General features: G+C 37.5%; 1 protein-coding gene across 1 annotated transcript in view; it reads left to right on the forward strand.

Moving 5' to 3' along the window:
• Nucleotides 1–1,800: 1,800 nt before the first annotated feature.
• The window catches only part of LOC124220168 (arylsulfatase B), a 557,318-nt gene continuing 537,400 nt past the window's right edge, over nucleotides 1,801–21,718 (forward strand). Inside the window, exons 1-2 of the mRNA XM_046628671.2 lie at nucleotides 1,801–1,890; nucleotides 12,276–12,449. Of these exons, the coding sequence (XP_046484627.1) occupies nucleotides 1,801–1,890; nucleotides 12,276–12,449 (264 nt within the window). The remainder of the gene's footprint in view (nucleotides 1,891–12,275; nucleotides 12,450–21,718) is intronic.

A 21,718-nucleotide genomic window follows, 5' to 3' on the forward strand; every position in this document is an offset into this window, starting at 1 on the left:
GTTACGAATTGCAAAATAAAAAAAAATGAGAAAAAATTATATGAAATATGGTTCCTCGCATTTCGAAGGGCGAGCGCGAACAACATGACTATTTTTATATACAGCCACTGTGCACCTAGTGCCAGGTATGATTTTAACCCTTCGTACCCGTCGCGTAGAGAGAATTTCTCATGCTCATTTTAAAACTTTTTTTTCTTTATAATTTCAAATGGAATGACCATTTGAAAATTTTTTTACCTTCACTGAATTTTATGCTTTACATGATAGTCAATAAAACTTTTTCAAAAACTCAAAAGTATAAAGCAAAAAAAAATATTTATTGACAGCTGTGAGAATTTCTCTCATCACTTCAGTCAAGTCGTTGATAAGAAAAACCTCAATTCGGATGGCTTCGTTATACTTCGTTTATTTCCGTAGTTTCCAGTCGCCATATTTGAAATTATATATAGATATATAAATATTCCATGTCACTCCGTGTTATCTATGCTGTTGTAGTTATTGTTTTATTATTTTAAAATTAAAAAAATGTGATAACTAAGTATTGTTATAAATTGATTTTGAGTGACAATATCTTCTTTAAGTATTAAATAAGTAAGTAAATTTTTAAATTTATTTTTTCATCTGAATGAATTATTTTGTAAACATGTAACCATATGTAATCTACAAAGATATGTTTATGATTTTTTATGAATAATAAGAATTTTTAAATATTTTATTGTACGAAAAATATTAAATACTGCAATCATAGGACTATAAAAACATAATTTATTAAGTTGTTTTCGCTTTTTATCAAAATCAAATTTAAAATTTCGCTCTTTGCGCCTGCGCAAATTCAAAATTTCGCTCTTGGCGCTTGCGCAATAGCGTGAGATTTTCTCTCATCACAAGGATCACGACTGTCATACGAAAGACACCTGGTACGAAGGGTTAAGAACGATCTAAGTCACAAGTAATCCCAGTCACAAATCTACTGATCTAACCAGATTTCAAAAAATTAGTTTTTATAAGTTTATAGAAAAATGTTTTACTGATATTTTTGTAATCAAACCAATCGTTTTAATTATATTCAAAAATGTGTATGGTTAACCTTGAATCACTGTTGTCGCAAGTACATTTATTCGAGTAACATGTCACTAAAAAAGTTTAAATTTCAACAGAATGTCATTTTAACGTAATTCATTGGATAATTTACATAGAATGAACGCATAAGTCTCTTAATATAAGGCGAAATTTTCATTAACCGAGACGAAGCAGGATACGAAGCTGTTCACACACACTCCCGCTAGCACATTCTTTTATTCATGCACGCCAGGGAGAGGGGGTGGCGGGAGGGGTACAACATATCGTACGCAAAACTGGCACGAAAATTTAAATCTGAGAATAACAGAAAAGGGAAACTCATATTAGTAAATCAATTGAATGATATTTAAGATAACATCAAGGCATACGACGACCCAAGAGCAAAACTAGAAGTAACATGACGAATAATGACGCCATAAATTTGTCACGCAATAAGAGAAAAGAGCTGTCTTGCTCGTTGAACTTCCAAAAAAACAACTCTGGGAGGCGTGCCATAACAAAAGCTCACTTCCGAAATTGCAGTGATTATAATCTGTAAAAACAAGTTCACCAGATTAATAATCAACTTGGATACGACTCTGTTAGGTAGCTTAGCGGGTTCGTGGGACTCAGCAGTTTGATTGTGTCTTTGTCGATGCGACCAGAAATTCTAGTGTAATAGCGGCAGATGGGGCTACTATATGGCTCTCCGAAGAAGTGGGTTAAGACCTTCATCGACATATGGCGCAGTATGACGGACTGGCCAATAAGATGGTTCAAAGCCTAGTGATAGATGCTGCCAAAAGTGTGGAGTCCAAACCGACTGTCTCAGTAGTTACAGCAAGCCTTGATTCATCTTCTACGCTCTTTCCAGCCGGGCATCAGCGTTAGAAGGCAGTAATTAATAACGATGATTCCGGAGCTGTCGCCTAGATAAGCACAGGTGCTCCTGCTGAGCCGTTGAAGCACATATCAAGACTGTGATTACGATAGTGGCATCTCAGCGATAATAATTGCACATCATCTTAGTAAGCTCAATATCAATGCAGCGGTGAAATGACATTGCCCAGACAGCGATAGCATCATAATCTCTCTTGTTCTGTTTCTCTCGACGTTGTCTCTTGGGAGATCACTCGTGGAAAGATTAGGTTAGACAATAGGACAAATACAAAATAACGAAATGAGAAATATTCCTCAAAATTATAAATTTGACCATATCGTGAGACTTGACTTTTCGTCGGTACCAGATAAAATACGCGATATAGAGGAGATGATGGTCTTTGACATGCATTGATAAAATGCAATGTTACAACCGATACAGTCTGTTCTGATTGATCCCAGTTAAAGGTTCTCTTAAGACAGTCGTAGTATTCTATTATTGATTCGAAGGAAATCTATTGTAATTGATTTTAATTGTCATTTTTTTTTATAGTCTGAATTTTTTTTTCGTATTAAGTGGCTGCAAAACTATTTCCATTATTTTTAACTCTGAATGTTTTGATTCATTCAGGTCGTAGATTGACAGAGCTTTCAGTAGATATTCATGAAGTTTTATTATAAAATTATGTGAAAATATTTTCATAGATTTTGGTAGTAAACTATCAGAGATTTTTGTGGGTATTCTTAGTTTTCTACTTAGAATGCACGAATACTATTCCGATCAATTTATGGAGTGGATACTTATAATTTTGTGTAAACATTCATAGGTTGGTCCTCGTGATTTAGGAAAAACTATTTCAACTAAGAAAGGTTGTACGTTGTCTTAAATATGCAATGAAAATTCGGTAGTTTCGTCATAGACCGTCGCGCATTTTTACGATTACCGATTTTCTGTAATTTGTCGTAGAAATCCTTTTACCAGAGCATGGAGGGGATGATCTTTTGCTGCTCAGACGACGAGTCCGAACTGCAAGGTAGTGACGAAACCAGATTGAACTATACATTCGGTATTTTGGCAGCTGATCACGGTTGGTCAGTAGAGCAGAGGCAAAGCATCCAACTAACTCACCGCGTTATCTCATAGTTTCGGTACCTAGCCAAACCGACAGGTAACGTCTACAATTATCAGAATTTAGCAGATGTATAGCAAAGCGCTCACCTAACTCATCAATTTTGTAACGGAGCTGCGCTCATCTTAAAGCAGACCACGAATTTAGTTTCTTTTGATGGAATGCATAAAATTCCTTTCTAGACTAAGAAATTTTGTGCTGAGTCACTTTTGAACACTTTGAAAATTTTTAATTACAATGAATTGAAGCATCTTCGCGCTTCAGGGCGTATTACCATCTAGAAACTACAAAAATTCGCATTTTTTTCACACTTGGTTATAGTTTGGGGTTCTGAGAATGTGCCTCAAAAATATCAATTTAAAATTTGTAACACTTCCATTGTAACGAAGGCTTGAGGGGGTATTACTGTCTAGAACCTTGTTTTTTAAGGTAAATTTTAGGAATTGATTTTGCGAAAAGTATCAAATCTACAGAATCAGGGTTTTTAACGCATATAGAGACATGTTTCAACTACTGACACAAATGTTTATGAAATACTGTATAGTAATCTATAAAAGTTGCGCTATTATGCAGGTCGTGCCGTGAGACGTGCATCCAATCGGGCGCACGAATTACGGCGATCCTAGTCGTCTTAAACAGAAGAACAAATTTTTTTTAAATCTACTAGGGGCTTCGCCCCTGCGCGCTTCGCGCGCCAACCCCATCTCGGCGCTACGCGCCTCGTTGTTCGGCGCTTCGCGCCTCACTATTTCCTTACGCATTGTCTAGTAGACAGGCGAATTCCTTCATGTTGATTTGATGACAGGTCTGCACTTGCTGTCCACTTTAATTCCTTCTGTGCTTACTTTTCTTTTTTTTATCAATCTAAGCTTCCATTCGTTGGTTGAAAATTGGTGTTCCTTCTCTATTGATATCGATCTATCTCCTTGACTTGCTGAATTATTTTTGCTACCGCTCTGCCCGTTATTCTCCAAAATCACCTTCCTTATATCATTTTTTTCTCTATATTTGTGTTGCTGTTCACTCCGCAAAACACCTGTTTCTTTTATGGTTAACATAGATCCTGGTCGTCCTCTTGCCTGGTTATAGGAATATTTGTTTATTATTATTCTCTGGCTTATTTGGTTATTCGCACTTACAATTTTATTTTCCTCTTTCTTTTGTGATACTTCCGACCGTCCACCATCTTCATCGCCTTGTCTGCTGCTTGAAACTCCTCCTTTCTCCATTGTCATCGTAAATCCTGGCTGTCCTTTTGACTGTTTGGTGATATATTTAGATTTACTATTATTTGATTGTTACTTTTCATACTTATTACTCACTATCTGAATTTTATTTTGGTTTTGCAAGACATCAGAGTGTCCACTGTCTCCGTCGCCGGTGAAGAGTAGCGAGAACTGTGTTTCATTTTGTGATCCGATCCATTGTGGATGAATTTGTTCTTCGCGATACACGATTAAACATATCTTAAAAATGTCCGCAGCTGCAACTAATTCTGCTTCTCCCCCGTATATTCCATTTTTATTCATATGTGATTTGTAATCACCAGGTCACCTAATCACAGCACCGTTTGACTCATTACCTGTAATAAAACCCGCAACTGTAGACCAATTATCCACTATATTTGAAACGATACTCAGTCTCACCTCTGCGTGTCGATTTTGAGTGCCGTTTACACAATACGCCAACGCGCGAAAAAGACAATTCCCGTCGGGAATCATCTTGATAATTTTCGTTTGCATGTTCATTTTTCGCGCGTCAGAAACAGATACCTATAAAGATATTTGTCAAAGACTGTCATAAACAGCCGATGACAGCTGTCGAAGGGTTTGCTGGATGCTTTTTGTTTTGTTTTCGGGATCTCACCCCACCGCCAACTTCATGCGTATACTATTGTTATTATAGTCTTTTTTTACTATTGTTATTATAATCTTTTTCTACGTTCATTTGTTTGAAACTTTTTTATTAGATAGAGAGATGAGAATGTAGTTATCGCCTGAACTAGAACTAACAAGGAAGGTATCCCAGTTTGAACTCTCCAATTTGATTTATTTTGTAATATGTCATAGTAGACTAAAACTAAGCGACACGTATTTTTCTCTATCGGCCATGAAACACTTTAAGGAGGTGAAACAACTCTTCAAAGTGAGGCATGTCAAGGGGCGATTCGGCAGTTTCACCCATAAGAACATAATATTTTTTAACCGATCCAACTGGAAAAGTTTTCTAATGAAGAGATATGAAAAATGTATTTTTCTCAAGAAAAAAAAAATAAAATTAAGGGGGTGAGCCACTCAAAAGATTAAACTATGCTTTGCTAGGCCTATGAGTAAACATGATATTCATACGCCAACATCAACCTAAATGTTGACATTTCGTACTGTCGTCTTTTCTTTGTTGTCATGCGTCATTATTGTTTCTTATCCATAGTGGTGACGTGCATTTAGATTACGAACCTTACTTCAATAATAACACTTGATTTTTCGACGCTATACTAAACATATGCCAGATTGGCTGAGGGCCACGGCCTAATCCGTTAACAAAGCTCCTCCCATTCTCGGTGTTTCAATTGACTCTGTCCAGATTGGCTAAGGGGTACAGCCTGATCCGTCGACTGAGCTCCTCCCATTCTGGACGTTTCAAGTGACGTCCTATACAATAATCACATTTATGTAAAATATTGTCTATTTCGAGTCTAAAAATCTGAAAAAATATATGAATAATGTTATTCTTGGATATGAAGGTCACAACTCAAAACACTTTTTTATAGTGTTAACGTTTCGGCCCTGATGGGGGCCCTCCTCAAAACGATTTATTTAAACATCTGTCACGAACAAAAATAAAATAATGTACAACTAGGTTTTAACAAAATTAACATAGTGGTATAGATAATATGCAAGGATGTTTAAGCAAGTATAAAAGAGAGGAATTACCTAGTATGGGATGACACTTCCAATTACATCGAATGCGTGTTGGTAATTAATGAATAAATAGAAACAATAAAAACAATAAAAACAATAAAAACAAAAACCGAAACACACTGCGTTCGCGACACGTAGTTCCCAAGAATTCATATTTGTTGTTAATTTTGATAAAATAAAATAAAACACACAGCCGTTATAGATTGAATCCAGAGCACATTTGCACCAGTGGAACGTCCAGTGTGTAGTGGGGGGAGGTCGATATCGATAGTTATCAGAGCAAACGCAGAGTCAACGGGTTAAAAGGAAACCAAAATTTTGTTAAGAAGGTAAAATCGAGAGCAAGCTCAGTCGGTAATGGATAATTACAATGGTCGTATCACAGAGGTGTAAATATTACTCAGATGTTCTATGTCTTGTTTTCGGTTGACAGAATTGGGATGTGCAACAATATTGCACATTTCTAACAGTAGCCTATTGTAATACAACGGTTCAACGTCAATAATGCTGGCTTGAGAATAATTAAAGGAGTGGTCAAAATCGATGGCATGTCTCGTCAGTGCAGTATAATTATCCTCGTGTTCATGGATATTGCGTTTATGCTCGGTTATCCTGGTGTGTAGTTGCCTACTAGTTTGGCCTATGTAGGACATGTTGCATTGGTTGCAAGGTATTTTTTAAACTACACCAGAGCGCATACCCGGGGGTACGGGGTCCTTACCCGAATCAAACATCGAGGATAGATCATGTGCACATTTGCCCACAAATTGAATTTTGTACTTAGAGAATGTTCTGTTGAGTGATTCAAACAACCCCGCGACGTATGGGATGGAAATATAGTTTTTTTAATTGGATCGTGCAGTAGTTGCATCGATATTATTGTTAGGGCTGGTCGATGACAAGGTGGAATCGTATTTGAACTGTATATGTTTGTTGAGCAAGCGAGGTGGATAGTCGTTTTTACTTAGTACCTGCTGAATCAAGGACAAATTTTTTTTGTCAAATTTCATACTTGAGAGTCGGATCGCTCTGTCAACTAAGCAATTAATCGTTCCAATTTTGTAAGATCTGGGATGATGAGAATGGTAATTTAAATACCTTTGTGACCAAGTAGCCATATGAAACCAATCAGTTTTGATGAACTGGTTATCATTGATGATCAGGACATCTAAAAAGCTAATTCGGCGATTAGACTCTAATTCAGAGGTAAATTGTAGTCTCGAATGGAAACTGTTGAAGACAGATAGCATTTCTGCAACTTTATCCGAAGGGACAGCTGTAATTATGTCATCTACATATCTGAAATAGAATGAAGGCTTGAAGTCCAGTTTGTTGAGACAATATTGTTCAAGATCATCCACGGATTTGGTTTTGGTTTTGGTTTTGGTTTTGGCAGGTACTAAGTAAAAACGACTATCCACCTCGCTTGCTCAACAAACATATACAGTTCAAATACGATTCCATCTTGTCATCGACCAGCCCTAACAATAATATCGATGCAACTACTGCACGAACCAATTAAAAAAACTATATTTCCATCCCATACGTCGCGGGGTTGTTTGAATCACTCAACAGAACATTCTCTAAGTACACAATTCAATTTGTGGGCAAATGTGCACATGATCTATCCTCGATGTTTGATTCGGGTAAGGACCCCGTACCCCCGGGTATGCGCTCTGGTGTAGTTTAAAAAATACCTTGCAACCAATGCAACATGTCCTACATAGGCCAAACTAGTAGGCAACTACACACCAGGATAACCGAGCATAAACGCAATATCCATGAACACGAGGATAATTATACTGCACTGACGAGACATGCCATCGATTTCGACCACTCCTTTAATTATTCTCAAGCCAGCATTATTGACGTTGAACCGTTGTATTACAATAGGCTACTGTTAGAAATGTGCAATATTGTTGCACATCCCAATTCTGTCAACCGAAAACAAGACATAGAACATCTGAGTAATATTTACACCTCTGTGATACGACCATTGTAATTATCCATTACCGACTGAGCTTGCTCTCGATTTTACCTCCTTAACAAAATTTTGGTTTCCTTTTAACCCGTTGACTCTGCGTTTGCTCTGATAACTATCGATATCGACCTCCCCCCACTACACACTGGACGTTCCACTGGTGCAAATGTGCTCTGGATTCAATCTATAACGGCTGTGTGTTTTATTTTATTTTATCAAAATTAACAACAAATATGAATTCTTGGGAACTACGTGTCGCGAACGCAGTGTGTTTCGGTTTTTGTTTTTATTGTTCTTATTGTTTTTATTGTTTCTATTTATTCATTAATTACCAACACGCATTCGATGTAATTGGAAGTGTCATCCCATACTAGGTAATTCCTCTCTTTTATACTTGCTTAAACATCCTTGCATATTATCTATACCACTATGTTAATTTTGTTAAAACCTAGTTGTACATTATTTTATTTTTGTTCGTGACAGATGTTTAAATAAATTGTTTTGAGGAGGGCCCCCATCAGGGCCGAAACGTTAACACTATAAAAAAGTGTTTTGAGTTGTGACCTTCATATCCAAGAATAACATTAATCAACAAATCATCAAGGTCAAGTTAAATCGTCTTTATCATATTAACTGAAAAAATATATATTGCGTATGAGAACACGAAAGAAAAGTTCCAAGGTTTTGGATTATACCGAAAAAAAATATTGGCCGGGGTAACTACCCCCGAACGCTTCTTATCTTGCGCATATGTACAAAATCGTTAAATTCGAATCTAAAAATCTGAAAAAATATACAATGCGTATAAACACGAAGGAAATAAGACGTATTTTTGGACTTTCTCGAAAATAAATATTGGACGAAACTACCTCTGAAATGTTTCGAATTGTTAACGTTTTTTTATCTTCTCACTGTATCATCAAAGGCTCAAAAATGAATCATCGGCAGCGAAGACAATGTCGGGAAGAAAGACAGTGTCCCCAGACAGAAAAGCTGCTGATACCGGATTAGACGCAATATTGTATTATGCTGCGATGAATTAGTTTCGAAATGATAGTCTACACTAGAACCTTAAACTGTAAGAAAATGAAAATGATAAATCTGAATTTTTAAAGCTTCTAAAGTAGCATATCACTTCAAGAGTAACTTATCGCAGCATGACACAATATTGCGTCTTATTCATCATTAGCAGCTTCATTATCAATGCAACCATTTATACATAAGATAACATATTTGCATCCAAAGTGGGGAAATATTCACTTTATATCGGTTGTTTCGATAAAGTAGCTCATTTTTTCAGTTTTATTTGTGAGCTCTGTACAGTCAGTGATACGTCAAAGTGAGCAGTTCATTTTCAGAAAAAATCCAATATTTTATATGAGTTTATGTGTAGAAATCATAAATTTCTCATCCAGAAAACAGTTAAAGATTTTGTAAGTTTTTGAAGTTTTCGACAAGATATTCTTGTATAGAAATAAGTTGGTTCAAGAGACGAATTGTTCATTGTTATAAATTGAAAATCAAGTTCCTCTCGTATTATTATTATATTTTTCTGTTTTGTGTCTTGTGAATTATTTTTGATGCCTGTAACAAGTAAATTAGAATTTTTCTCGGTTAATTATAAATTAAAATTTAAAAATTGTGGGATATAAATGTCATTGTTCTGATGCAATGTGAAGAACTAATTACTAAATTCATTGCATTATAAATATTGAATAACAATATCAAAATTCTAACACGTGAAACTCTGTCGCCTGTTTCAACTTCCTTATGTACCAATATTTAGGAATAAAAGGGATATTATTCGAGTTATCACAACACATTTTTTCAGCAATACTCAAGATGAAAGTAAATCCCATAAATGTCGTCAAACTTTTGCTTGGCGTATCTCAGTCGCTATATGCAAAAGAGACTCCGATAAATCGAAGGGAAATTGAATTAAAAAAGAACATCGAAGATATTTTATTGGCCGCGATGATTGAATTTAATGGCATGGAAAGGACGATTGAAGAATCCTTAGATTTTCAAGAACCATACAAAGATACTAATGCCCAAATAATAGAAGAATACATTATGCATACTTCACCTATCAAGCCTGTGCCACCTAAAAATGAGTGTACGAAAGACGAAGAAGATCTATCGTATGATTATTAATCAAGAGCCGTAGATTTCTGGAGAAGCGGCCAGAAAAGAAATTTACGAACTAACACTGTAAGAAAAACTTTTAGAAGAGTAAAATCTATAAATCAACTACGACGATGAGCTCATTCGTTAAATAAAGGTGGCACAAAAAAAATCGCTAGAATTTGTAACATTACGTTGAATATTTTTAAAGCAACTGTCGACGTCACAACTGTCGGTTTCATTGTGCGTGATAATGATTTACGCAAATGGGCCTTACAAGTCCAGAAAGAGATTGGCTGTGAAGATTTCGGATTTTCAGCTTCAAAAAATTAGTTGAATGGATTTAAATACCCACACAGATTAGTATCCAGGAAAATCAATAAATTTATCACTAGGAAAACTTCCGAAGATGTTGAATGATTAAAAGTGAAGGCAGACGAATTTTTGGCTCCTCTTAAACACGATATAGCAAATTTGGAATTCAAAATGTGTACCATTCCGATCAAAGCGGATTCCAGCTGGAGATGCATTCACGAACAACCTTGGCTGTCGAAGGAGAAAAGTGATTACAGTACGTAAGGGTATTTCCGTCGAATATTTTTTTTTCGATGAAATCCAGAAATGCGTAAATTTTTTTTTGTGTACATACGCAATATACATTTTTTCAAATTTTGAGATTTCAATTGGACCATTTTTTGCTTAAGCGCAAGATGAACAGCGTTCAAGGGTAGTTACCCCTCCAATATTTTTTTCGAAAAATTCCAAATACATATGCAAAATTCGAAATCAATCGATCCAATAGTTTGAAAGAAAAAAAAACGTGCGCCCGACTTGAAACAAGTCATTTTCAGAAAAACGCATTCAAAGTTTACTATACATTTAGCACAGACAATGAGACGGCTGAACTTACGGTGGATAACGACTAATTTGAGTAGCCTCACCTTACGAAGTTTTTCTGGAAACGACAGTTTTAGCCCCACTCTGATGTTTTGATTGACAATTTTTCAGGAAAATTGAACCTTAATTTCCAGACAGCTGTGATTCGGATAAAAATTTCGTCCTTACTTAGTTCTAGTTCAGACGATAACTATATTCATATAGATTTAAAAAAATGTTGTTGTATTCCAGACGAGTAGAATTGCCACCATTCGTGTACTCGATTGGACGAGTGTCTCAAGCCACGACCTGCATAACAGCGCATAACTTGTATAGATTTTAATCAAGTATGTCATAAAATTTTGTGTTGCTAGTTGAAACATATCTTAATATGCGTTAAGAACCCCGGCACTGTACGTTTCATAGTTTTCACAAAACTAGTTCCCAAATATTATTTAAAAAACAAGCTTCCAGACGATAATACCCCCTTAATATTTGACTTTCAGTTAGTTACTTTACATGGACCCAAGTGCCTTTTTGTATTTTATTCTTATTTTATTTTTATTCAGTTGGTACGACTTTTGGAATTGTTATCCGTAAAGCCTGAGAACTTGGATAATTGCTTGATTTTTTTTTTTTTATACCTTACCAATCGTTATTTTCTTCATTAAATATTGTGAAACAACATTTGTTTCGTTGTTTTACACTTATTTAATAATTCCAACCATGCACAGGGGACCAGATGAGTAAAATCACAACTTCGTCAGCCGGTATCTGAAATCGTTTCTTGGGAGATTTCAAGTCTGTTCGATGGCCACGGTCAATACCCTGGTCTGGTATAGAAAATCTATGATAGTCGATATAATTTATACTCATCAGATTTGGGATCCGGATTCCTAATTCTGAGGAGTGAAACGGCTCTGGCAGTTCCACTTTCCTAGCCCATGTCGGCCGACACGGCGCAGCTTCGACGGTGCATCGTCCGTGTCTGCCAGAATGCAGCTTGGGTGGTTTGTCTGCCCAAACATGAGAAAATTGTAGCAGTAACAAGTAACCCTTGCCCCACTCTGTAAAATGCTTCAAGTGGCTAATTTAGGTGATTTCGATTGGCAAACTTGATTTCTGCCTACCTCCGAAGAAGAATGCCTTTGATTTTTCACTAACCAACCTATTTCAAAACAAAGAACACTCACAATAATGTATTTTCACATTTCCGACAAATCCGCAAACATTACCATGTTTAATATAAAGTTGAAGTGTATTACTACTTTCAAAAGTGAAATAAGACAAATATGTTTTTCTCAGGGCTGGAATGACGTTAGTTTTCATGGGTCTGGACAAATTCCCACGCCAAACATTGACGCTTTGGCTTATACAGGCCTCATATTGAACAAGTATTACGTTTCCGCTATCTGCACTCCTTCTAGAAGTGCCCTTATGACTGGTAACCATCCGATCCACACGGGAATGCAACACACGGTAAGATTTATAAACTAGGTCCCTTCATTCGAACCTCAAATGCTGACGATAATAAGTATATCTATTACAAGCTAGTATTCAACAAAAATGTTTACTTAAGATGTATTGGAAAAAATGCACGATATTATCGTGATTGAGAACTGTTAAAAATTTAATTCAAAGAGGTGATATCTCACTGTATATAGGTTTTATGTGTAACGTTGCGTAGCAAAGAATGGTAAAATCACAGAATATTGATAACGTGATTTTAAGTATGCATCTACATGGATAAAAAAGTCTGAGAGTACATTATTATTCACTTAAACTTTTTTATATAATTGTGTATTATTGGACCAATGTGCGTATCACTTTGTACATATTTGTATAGCTCGGAACAAAATTGAAAACAAAAAAAAAAACGTATTCATATGATGATACTATTACTGAGATTGATGTTCATAACCATGTAGAAATTCTACAGATTCCATTCAGTTGAGTGATGGTCAGGGATGAAATGATGCTCAATTTGCAATCAATTATGTTTTTCAAAATCGACGTTTCGGCAGGCTCCGCCTACCATCTTCGGGTTTTTTTTAATGTAGAATAAATCACAAATTTTTACATGAGAATTTTCAGTGTTTGTAAATTGACTAATTTACATAAATGCCACGATTTATTGTTCAACCTTATTATTCGAACTGCTGTGAAAAATTGTACTGTTCAAAACTTACATATATCGACATTCCTAAACGTTTACGATGTTTGTTACATAATGTTCGAGAAGGATGTGTCTACTCGCCTGCCTGTACTAACAGGACTGTGATCTTAATGTTTATTCAAACAAATACGTTTGAAAGTCATACAATTGTTCACATGCTTGTTGGTATGTAGGCCTAATTGTTTACATAACAGTCAGTACAGTTTCTATTGATAATTTATATGATGTCCGAATAAAGGTCCCTACGGTTTTGAATGTCAGTTTTTTTTTTTCACTGTGTTGTTTTCAGAAATGTGAACCATTTTCTTTCATAAGCTTTATATGCCAGTGAGTAGTATAACAAGGCCGGTTATGGGTAAAAACACCTTTTTACCGACCAAGTCGGCTATCCGCGCATCCCAGACGCAAGCCCTTAAAGGTGACCACCACTCTCGTAAGATAAAACGTGCTTTGCCGTACCGACTTGAGGTCAAAAACGTGCAACCTTACCGACAGTTGTATCGGTCGACGGTAAAGATCGCACTGCTTTACCGGCAATTCTTATCGGTCGAAGGTAAGAATCGTGCTGTTTTACCGACAATCTTACCGACCGCGGTCAAAGTCTCTATGTAGTGCTCGCCTGCCAACGGAAGAGGGCGCAGCAGGGGCGTGAACTTTTTACCGACGTGGATGTCGGTTACCGTCCCGCATTCTTTTCCCCCGATAGGACTGCTGATGTGTAACATCAACCACTTTGAATTCCTTTCCCACGGTAGGACTGCTGATGTGTAACATCAGCCGCCCCACATTCTTTTCCCACGATATCAACCACGCGATATTCCAAATTATTGGTTCTGAGAATTGTTTTTTACCAACGTGGATGTCGATACGTTATCATCAACGTGACATTCTTTTTGGCTTGTAACTGTAATGTGAACTCTACGATAAATTTTGAACGGGTTCAGTCAAGACCAGAGTGCAAGGTCGACCGATAGCTGCGGTAGTATACATTCAGAGCCAAGGATCTGCGATGTTGGGTTACTATCGCTCTTAGAATGCAAAACACAGCGCGCGCACACACAACATGCGTACAGCTGCCCTATAAAAAGGACGCTCATCACTGCAAACGATCATTCAGTCTCAACTTGTCACGTATACGTGAGGAAAAGGCTCAATATGGAATCCACGAAGTGTTTGAGATTAATCGATATTATGGAATCGGCGTACAAAGTCTTGAGAAAATCATCAACAGCAGAGATTCAGATATGGATGAAATTAGAAATTCAAAATATTCGGCTTCTGAACAAAATTTTGCGAAAGGCTTCATCGATTGGAGAAAAGATGAGAATTATCACAATGATCGGACTCTTGAAAGCGATTGCGGAAAAATTCAAACGGCTTCAGAAAACGGGTGGAGGTACGCGGAAAGAAAGAAGAAGCGATCGAGTTCACTGGGAAGATTTGGAATCAGTTTTCGAGGGGAGAATTGGAACTGGATTCATCGTCGATTTGAAACATGAAGATGTGGAGAGATTTCTAGAAGACACAAAGGTACTAGCTGTGACAAGCTACAAAACGCTCTGAAGAAAGACAGGAGCTTGAAAGCCAACGTTATACTGGCTTGTAAATTTAAAGTTAGAAAAGATGATCATACGGTGGAAGAGATCAAATTTTTTCATACGAGAAATGAAATCATCCTCCACACAACGGACATTAACGAATAATGGTTCATCGAAAACGCGACAGAGCGTTTGTTGAAAAAGGTGGAAGATTTCCAGGAAAAGGATTCAGGCTGGTCGCTGACTGAAATAATCAATTTGACTGTGAATATCAACAAGTACGTGCAACAACAAGGCGGTGTGTTCACATACACCCCGTTACCCAACCATATCAGTGATAAGAAGGCTAGCGTCAACATTCGCAACAGCGACTACGGTCGGTCACCGCAGCCCTCTTTCCAGCCAACAACAATCCCAGCGTAATTACTTCATAACCACATTTCGGCTCAGTGCTACAATACGACGGGTTGCATTTTCCAATGTCTTCAGACCAGATTCCAAAACTTGAGAAACTTAACAAACTTTCAATCAACATTTATGGTATAGATTGTATTGAAAAACAAAAGCGCAGTGAAATTGTACACATTTATTTAAGCCGAAACAAGTCTGATAAACCAGTAATCCATCTTTCAGTAAAAGAGACTGAAAACGATGATGACGGTGACGATGATGGTATCGAAAATATTGAAAATCATGTAACACATCATTTGACATAGATTCGAAATTTGTCGAGATTAACAAGTTCCCAAATTCCCAAAGGCTCACATCAGACGTGGTTGTGCGATAGGTGTCTATCACACTTTCAATCTGAAAAGTGTTTGTTTAAGCATAATGTAGATTGTATGAATTTGAACAAAATCAAAGTTATCTTACCAGCAGAAGAGGACAAGATTCTGAAATTTAAAAATTTCAAACATAAAGAATCCGGTCCGTTCTGCGTTTAGGCAGATCTAGAATGGTTACTGCAGCCCGCTCTTAAAAGTTTCGGGGAAAATAGAACAATTTATCAGAAGTATCTTCCGTATAGTATAGCTTACTATTGTTACGTGGGGGTGAGAGTGTGCTGAGCGGTGGTAGTTAATGATTAATTGAATAATCAAAGATGCTTCCACGTAACGACAATGAATAAAAATCAAAACTAAGAAAGAGCTACCTTTCGACAAGCCGGTGATTTGTAGGATCGTGTTGCTATAGTCCTGTACAGGTCTGTGAGGTTGGGTCAAATGATCGGGGCTAATTTATAATAATAAAAATGGAAAAAGGTCATCGTTCAAAATAAATGGTTTGAAGTGATTGACCTGGTAAAATATAAAGTGTATTCTGTTTTATTTGGTGATTGAAATGTCTGATAACTATGAATGACGATAGTGACTTAGAAGCCGAAAGTAACAATTTATAAAGTGTTTGAATTTATATAACAATCCACGCCGACGGACGAATTCATATTCAAATGCAGAGAAGCAAGACAACCACTCAATTTGACCGTTTGCAGGTTTTTAGCAAATCGTGTGATATTCTATTCCAAATGATATTATTGTTTGATAACAAGAGCATCTATCCTGAACGATGTTTATAACTAGCTAGTCGTGATTATTGTATCTCTCTTTTTAGATTAATGCGTTTGATCTAATGGGGGATAGTGAAGCTATCCGCCGAATCTAGTTTTACTTTTGAATGGGTATTACAATAGTGAATTTTGATTAAGAAAGCGAAAACAAGGATTTGTTCAATGTCGAAGATTAGCACTCGGACTGACTTATCTTTAGATGTGTAGTTCGAGCGGAATTGAGAGCCGTCGGATCGTGTCGGTCTGCGTCAGTGGTATTTCTGGAGCAGGGCCTCACCTCGAGATCTCATGGGTTTATGGATGATATTGAAACGATGAACCCGGTCCCTCAGTCTTGATTGATTTCGATGGGTTGTTAATCAAAAAGTTACTTTCCACAATAAATGTCCAAATGTCTCACTCGCGGTTTTGATATAAGATGGTTTATACTATTATTATTTAGATGATTATTTTATGCAAGTAATAGAGTTATTGATTATTAAAATAAATGCTCAATATTACCAGATCCGGATTGAATCTGGGCGGAACTTGGTTTAATTTGAGAAAACGGAATGTGATAAAAATGTCTATTCTCGAAATAATTAGATTAAGTAAAGAACAGTAAAGATGGCAACGTAAAAGATAGTGAGTCTTTTCAAATTACAGGATTATATGAATGCTCGAATTTGATGGATTAGCAAGAGACTTTAGGCCGGTCACAACTAAGATTTTCCGAACGCTACTATCACTCAAGAAGAGCTAATACGGGTTGATGTCCACGCACCTCGCGACTTAACAGACGAAAGACGCAGCTTTTTGGGCCTGAGGGTTCGAGGAGCTGCAGTTGTAATAAGTTACAACGGTAATTAGCCAATGAGGTGCAAGGGCGACCTGGTGCCCGAATCCACATGTTCAGCGTTACATCACGTTCTTCGACGGTCTTCCGACGATTCTCAATCTCGTCAGTGACATATTGAAAATACAAACAAGGGATATTCACATACCACGTTCGCACATTCATCCATACATCTTAATAAGTAATCTATTTTAATTTAGTTCACAATGGATGAATAGTTTATGCTAAATATCAATGATAATTTTGCCTTAAAAAGAGAAGTATTAGTAGGCTGAGCTCCGCTGTTACTAGCTCAGCAGTCTCCTATCTCAGTTCTTGGTACCAGTTTTAAGAAACAATTTTGAACCTTTTACTAGGGATAATTGTTTGTCTCCACGTGACTTTTGCCAGGAGGAGTGGAACTCGCCGTTATTAGAATATGAGATTTTGATGAAATGATATCTGTGCATTGAACAAATCACATAAATAAAATGAAATGGAATTTAGAAAAAGGTACGTCAAGGTGGTACGTCGGGGCGTAACACTATCCGCATTGTGCCTTTGACGATTCGCTTTCAAAATTTGAAATTAATCGCGCAGAGACTTGCATTCAATGGTTTGTGAATGAGTTGGAGGAATTGGCACATGCGTTGGAAGCTTATTCCAAAACTGTTGTAGTGATGGAACCGCTCAATTTCAATCAAATCAACGAATTTCATTCAACAACAGTGTGTCACATTTGTGGAAAACCGTTTACACTCACAGACGTGAAACATCGTGACCACTGCCATCTCACAGGAAAGTACCGTGGTGCTGCTCACCGCAGCTGTAATTCAAATTACCAAAATTCGCACACTATCCCAGTGATATTCCACAATCTGTCGGGTTAAGATTCGCATTGTCTTATCAAAGCGTTAACTACATCGTTTGAGGGCACAACTGAGCTTCTACCCGTAAACAGAGAAAATTACATTTCTTTTACAAAATATGTCAAGGGGACAGATATAAAGTTTAGATTCATGGATTCGTACCGTTTCATGCCCGGTAGTCTTGAGAAATTAGTAACGTATCTCGGTGATGATCAAAAACCAATCATACGAGAATTTTATCGTAGCTCAGATAAATTTTAGTTATTGACCAGAAAAGGAGTGTTCCTGTACGAATGCATAGACAGTTGGGAGAAGCTCGAGGACAGACGTCTACCATCCAAACAACAATTTTACTCAAAATTAAATGATCGGGATGTATCAGACGACGACTATGCACATGCATGTGAAGTTTGGAAAACTTTTAACGTTCAAACTTTGGAAGAGTTTTCGGATTTGTATTTAAAGACGAACGTGTTTTTACTAGCCGACGTTTTTCAAAATTTTCGACAGGATTGTTAGACAACGTACAAACTGGACCCATTACACTACTACACAGCGCCCGGTCTGTCGTTTGATGCAATGTTAAAATGTACAGGCATCGAGCTTGAGCTTCTCACCGACATAGATATGGTTATGTTTATCGGAATAGGTATTCGAGGTGGTGTGTCAGAGTGCTCGAACAGATACGCAAAGGCTAACAACAGGTACATGGGGGAGGCATTTGATCCTGAGATCGAAGAATCGTATCTCATGTATTATACTTTGACGTTGATAATATGTACGGTGCTACTATGAGCTTTGCTCTGCCGTGTAATTCCTTCAAATGAGTGTCAGGTTTCTGAGAGTGCGACGTTCTTGTCATCCCGAACGACGCCGAGTTTGGTTACATACTGGAAGTAGATTTAGAATATCCTGAGGAGTTGCATGAAACTCATAAAGATTTACCATTGTGTCCGGAGCACTATGTACCACCGATTTCGAACAATAAGCGGCCGAAATTAAGGACCACGCTACTTTCCAAGAAAAACTACGTTGCTCACTATCGCGTTTTGAAACAGTGTTTGGAATTAGGCTTAAAATTACTCAAAATTCACAAAGTTCTCAAATTCAGACAAACCCCGTGGCTCAAAAATTACATGGATTTGAATAGCGATTTGCGAAAAATATCTCACAACGAATTCGAGAAAAATTTTCACAAACTGATGAACAACGCAGTTTTAGGCAAAACAATGGTAAACGTGTAAAAGTACAGAGATGTTCCATTGATCACTGAATGGGATGGACGGTACGATGCTAGAGCCACCATGGCCAAACCTAATTTTCATAGCTGCACCGTTTTCGACGAAGAGATGATTATCGTCGAAATGAGTGAAACGAAAGTCACGTTGAATGAACCATTGTATGCAGGTTTCTCCATCCTGGATCTGTCTTAAACATATATCCACGATTTTCATTATAATTATATTAAACGGAAATTTGACAGCCGAGCAAAATTAATGTATACCGATACCGACAGTTTGATTTACAACTTTAGCGTCCCCGACATGTACGAACATACGGAGGAGGACTTGCATAGATACGATACGTCTGATTATCCGCTTGAGAACGTTTATGAAATGCCTCTAGCGAACAAAAAAGTTCTCGGCTTAATGAAGCATGAGAATAACGGGAAAATAACGTTGGAATTCGTGGGATCAAGAGCGAAATTTTACGCATTCCTAGTCTTGGGAGATGAGAACGACAATAAACGTGCCAAAGGTGTCAAAGGATCAGCGTCGAGAAAGATAACTTTCAACGATTATTTAGAATGTGCTTTGAAACGTGAAAATTTGTCTACAAATCAGCATTTGATATTAAGCCGAAAGCACGAGGTAAACAATGTAGAACAACAGAAAGTGGCATTGAGCTGGAATGACGACAAGCGGATCGTGTTTTAAAATACAACCGACACGCTTCCGTGGGGCTACGAGCCTGCACCTTAGCTTTGTAATTACCGTATCGTTATGTATGTAGGATTTAATTTACAATTGTACCATGATGTATAAAATATTATCATGTAGGACTTAATTTTTATAACTGTACCATAATGTATAAAATATTATTATTATGTAGGATGATGAATAAGAATGCTCCGAAATATGAAAAAATTGTACAACAATGCATATGTTTGTCGATTGTCTGAAAAATAATGATGTATACTTGTTTTGTTTCGGGTATAAAGTGTAGAGACACATACGTTTTTACAAGAATTCATTTATTCAATGTTACATATCCGATTCATCCATCCAAATGTTGTGTGTATTGTCAAAACCTAACCTTTTAACATATATTTCTCTCCCACACTTCTTGAGCACCTTTTCCACCAGATATATATCCGGATGTTCAACCTTGAGGAGCTCTTGTTCGTAGTAACCACCAGCGATGGGTTGATCTCGGTAATTGTCGGGCTTGTACGTCACAGAATGAGTATTTTCCACTCGACTTATCGTGAATATTTCAGTCGTCCAATTGGGAGTGTAACCTTTCTGAAAGACATTTTTGAATTCGCTGATTCAAACTTTGTCACCAGTTTTGAACTTTGCCAGTTTGGTAGGTTTCGCTCAAAGCCCTCAGTACGCCTGACCTAATAACAGCCTTCCGTTTGCAACGGTGACATCCGACGTTTTCATTCGTATGATTCGATGTTTTCTGTTGTTGTAGGTCGACATCAAATCGGGTCAGATGTCGAACCACTTGTAGCTTCTTTGCATGCTGAACCGTGTCCACATTTTACCATCCGGCGTACGATTGAAACGTTCACAGATCGGAGCCTTCAAATTACTGTGAGTGTAGGAAAGTCTGATCCCGTAGCATGACACAAGAGATTCAAGTTTGGAGGTGTAAAATTCCGTTCCTCTGTCGATGTGTGAATTTTTCAGTACCAGTCCTTGGACAAGCACAGATTCCATTGCCTTCGTAACATCATCTCCAGACTTGCTCTTTATCGGTATAGCCCACGCGTACTTTGAAAACATATCAATGACAGTGAGCATGTACTTGTAGCCTTTGTTATGTCCAGCGTACGACATCATATCAACAAGATCCGCCTGCCAGGTCTCGTCGATGCCGCGGATGTCTACACGTCGACGCGGGGAATTCCGGCGTGCAGGCTTATGCAGTTCCGTCACCAGTGTTTGCTTTTCCTCGCTCATGTTCCAGCTCTATTGGTCTGGTGTCCAATTTAGAAATGATTTCAGCATTTCGTATCGACAGGTCTCTGCCTGTTTTGAAGTCCGTGTAGAAGATATCCAAGGCTTTCTCCGTAGTGAGCTCTAAAGCTTTGATCATTTGATCGAGGTTGTCGATTGGTTTTTGCAGCACGTTGAATTTTCGTCTCAAGATTTTTAAAGTTACAGCATTGTTCGGCTCCGCGGGATCTGCAACATTGCACAGTCTCTTGTTCTGTATATCGTAATGCCCAACCGCTGTTATTTTAAATCCGATACCCGGAGGACTGCGAGTGCTCGCAGCCGTATTTTTTTCCAGATGCCGTCCAAACACGTCGACGCTCATCTCGGTAATGAATGCAAAAACGATGGGAGCTGCTTAATAAATGATTCCTGCTTCGCATAGTTCTTCGATAATAGGGATTATTTCGTTATTGTGACTCGGATTTTCCGCTGCCTGAGATGCCAGTAGTAAACAAAGAAGCTCCATCAACTCGTTTGGGTCATCCCAAGAAAGTTATTCCGTTTCAACACCATGTCGAGTGATCGTAGCTTTTGGAAGTAGACCTTTATCCTTT

This window comes from Neodiprion pinetum, chromosome 1, assembly GCF_021155775.2.
Source record: "Neodiprion pinetum isolate iyNeoPine1 chromosome 1, iyNeoPine1.2, whole genome shotgun sequence".
In the NCBI taxonomy this organism is placed as follows: domain Eukaryota; kingdom Metazoa; phylum Arthropoda; class Insecta; order Hymenoptera; family Diprionidae; genus Neodiprion; species Neodiprion pinetum.